Raw genomic sequence first — 3,330 nt, 5'->3', positions numbered from 1 at the left:
TATATAGAACAAGTCTGTTTCAGTCACCTCTGTTCTAGACTGCAATGCTGAGAGTTCGCCGTCGCATCTTACCAAGAGTACACGCGTACACATAAATTTCAAACGCACTTATGTATACTTTTATAAGCGTGCGTAGTCTACATGTCAATCACGCGCAAAATACAGACACTATATCATCTTGAGTGTAATCCACGCATACACGAAGGCACTCCAGAAAAACACTGCAACATAGACACACATCCTCATGTGAGCATGCGCACGGCACTTACTCCTGTGTGTGATGTGGTTGTCCAGGTGTGGTGGATGTGTCACAGGCGTCTGCGTCGCTGGCGCTGTACGATCCGTATTTCTGCATGGGAGCCACCGTGCGCATTCTCAATGACCTGGGCTTTGCAAAGGTCATCAACGAAAAGAAAGACTTCTACCAGGATGTCAAGAACAAGACCGTTCCCACACACGATGTGCTAGTCACTAACCCTCCGTATTCAGGTATGTCTAACATCTTGAAGGTATGTCTAGCAACTGTGTAGGTATGTCTAACAGTGTCTAGCATCTGTGTAGGTATGTCTATCATCTATGTAGGTATATCTAATATCTGTGTAGGTATGTCTAACATCTGTGTAGGTATTTTTAACATCGGTGTCTGTTAGTACTCTCTTGTGGTGAATGATGTTTATTTGGTGGTCGCTCTTTGATCCGTGACACTTTCCTCGTGAGCAATTGCATGGTCTAAGACCTTTATTTTATTTTGTATAGTGTTTCCTTCTATTCCCGACAAGGTGCGTTTATTAAATCGATCGACATTTCTACACTGTTGGTCAATTTCTTGCATGACACGCATTGTCTTGTTACGGCTCCTTACAGTCGATTTCCTGATTGCGCTGATGGAGCGCTATCGCGTATATATATATATATATATATATGTATGTATGTATATATATGTATACATGTATATATATATATACCTAAAGTCGGTATATATCTTGCGATGTAGGGGACCACAAAAAGAAATTGTTCCAGTACATCCTTGACAACCGATACGACCAGATGATGGCAGGTGACCAATCAGACAGCGACTGTGACAGTGACAGCGACAGTGACAGGTACATTGCGCTAGTATTGGCAGTGGAGTGTTAGACCACTGTGCTGTCAGAAGGCCTTGTGCTAGGATTGGGAGGCACATACATTAACGTTTACGTGATGTCTATTGATTTGTAGCGATTGTCCACGTGTCATCTTATACGCTCTTGATGTACTCTCCATCTCGTGAACACCGGCAGTGATAGTGATAGTGACAGTGGGAGCGATAGCGATGGTTCGGAGTCCAAAGCCAAAGACAACAAAAACAAACAGAAGACGAAGAAGAAGAACCAGAGTGGCAAAGGAGACGACAGCGACAGCGATCAGGACAGCCCCAGTGCGTCTGAGGAGATGGGGCCCACGCCTTTCTTTCTGCTGCTGCCCAGTTGGACTACTACCAAGAAGTACTACCGTGCATTCATCAAGTGCCTGGCTGACCTGCATCAGTACGACAGGTGGGTTGTATTCAACGGTAGGGTTTAGGGTTTTAGGCTGGCCACATGATTTTAGGGTTAAAAACCCTAAAGCCACCGGGTTTGTAGTTGCGTAGCACATCCAGTGCGTCCGCGAAGTGACTATATGGTGTATGCGCGTACAACAGGTGAGTCATATGCAGATGGGTCGTTCTGCACAGCTGCATATGGTTGTAATACTTGGGGCTTTATACACTGAATAGCTTAAACGTATGTAGTACTGTTGTGTTTGTTCTTGCGTCTGGTGGGGTAGCGTGCGAGAGATAGATGATGGGTATGGGAGTACGCTATCTGTAACGTATGGGCTGTACTATACAATACCACCTGTGGAGCGTGTCCGCACAAATCTACATTGCGCGGAGGAGACATGTACGCCCATCTATTGAATTCACTTCCCCGATTGAGCACATGTCTGAGGCAGTGGACTGTTTCCGCTCCATGTCTCGTGCGCCTTTGTATAGCCATCCCTTTGCATAGCCATCGCTTTTGTCATGTCACTGTCCAATATATTGCCTTCCGTTGTTCTCATTTTATTTTTGGCCTTCGCGCGGACTGCAGTCGCACATTCGCTCGTATGCTCCCAGACGTATCAACATTTCGTTCCGCTTGTGGGTGTTTAGGAGTTTGAGGATTTGGTTTTCTCTCCTTGTGGGTGAATAGAGGTTTAGGGTTTGGTTTTCGCTCCTTGTGGTTTTAGAGTTTAGGGTTTGGTTGTCTCTCCTTGTGGTTTTAGAGTTTAGGGTTTGGTTTTCTCTCCTTGTGGGTGAATAGAGGTTTAGGGTTTGGTTTTCGCTCCTTGTGGTTTTAAAGTTTAGGGTTTGGTTGTCTCTCCTTGTGGGTGAATAGAGGTTTAGGGTTTGGTTTTCCCTCCTTGTGGTTTTAGAGTTTAGGATTTGGTTTTCTCTCCTTGTGGGTGAATAGAGGTTTAGGGTTTGGTTTTCCCTCCTTGTGGGTGAATAGAAGTTTAGGGTTTGGTTTTCCCTCCTTGTGGTTTTAGAGTTTAGGATTTGGTTTTCTCTCCTTGTGGGTGAATAGAGGTTTAGGGTTTGGTTTTCCCTCCTTGTGGGTGAATAGAAGTTTAGGGTTTGGTTTTCTCTCCTTGTGGGTGAATAGAGGTCTGGGGTTTGGTTTTCTCTACCCTCGTGGCTCCCTTCTAGTTTCATTTTTTGCGCTACATCGCTATACTCACCCACACGCTATCAACCACACCTTTTGTGTGTGGCCATTCACAGGGAGGGTCCAGTGGCAAAAGAAGGCGAAGAAAGGCCTCAGAAGTTAAAGTATGTAGTCATAGCACTGTGCGTTTGTACTTTCAGATCACATTTATGTATATATATACATATAAACATATATATATATATATACATATATAAATATATATATATATGTGTGTGGGTGTGTGTGTATGTACATATGTATATATGTACATATGTATATGTATATATACATATTTATGTATGTGTATATATCTGTATATCTATTATATATATATATATATATGTATGTGTTTTTATATATATATATGTGTGTATGTATATATATATATGCATATGTATGTATGTACATGCATATATATATCTATATTTATATATATATATATATGTGTGTGTGTGTATGTATTTGTATATTTATATAAACGTATATATATCTATATATATCTATATCTGTGTGTGTATATGTATATATATGTAAATTACTGGTTATATGGAGACCTATGTTTGGACTGCTTCTGACGGGTGCCTTTTTTATTCTAATATACAATGTACGTATATTCATA

The 3,330-nt window shown here is 41.8% G+C and overlaps 1 protein-coding gene across 1 annotated transcript in view; it reads left to right on the top strand.

Annotated features, from left to right (window-relative positions):
* Positions 1-293: 293 nt before the first annotated feature.
* SARC_01870 (hypothetical protein) overlaps positions 294-3,330 on the top strand; it is a 5,573-nt gene continuing 2,536 nt past the window's right edge. Inside the window, exons 1-4 of the mRNA XM_014304392.1 lie at positions 294-489; positions 995-1,103; positions 1,281-1,535; positions 2,786-2,833. Of these exons, the coding sequence (XP_014159867.1) occupies positions 354-489; positions 995-1,103; positions 1,281-1,535; positions 2,786-2,833 (548 nt within the window). The 5' untranslated portion in view covers positions 294-353. The remainder of the gene's footprint in view (positions 490-994; positions 1,104-1,280; positions 1,536-2,785; positions 2,834-3,330) is intronic.

The sequence above is a fragment of the Sphaeroforma arctica genome (genome assembly GCF_001186125.1).
Source record: "Sphaeroforma arctica JP610 unplaced genomic scaffold supercont1.79, whole genome shotgun sequence".
NCBI classification, from domain to species: Eukaryota; class Ichthyosporea; order Ichthyophonida; genus Sphaeroforma; species Sphaeroforma arctica.
This window is presented reverse-complemented; position numbering and strand designations above follow the sequence as displayed.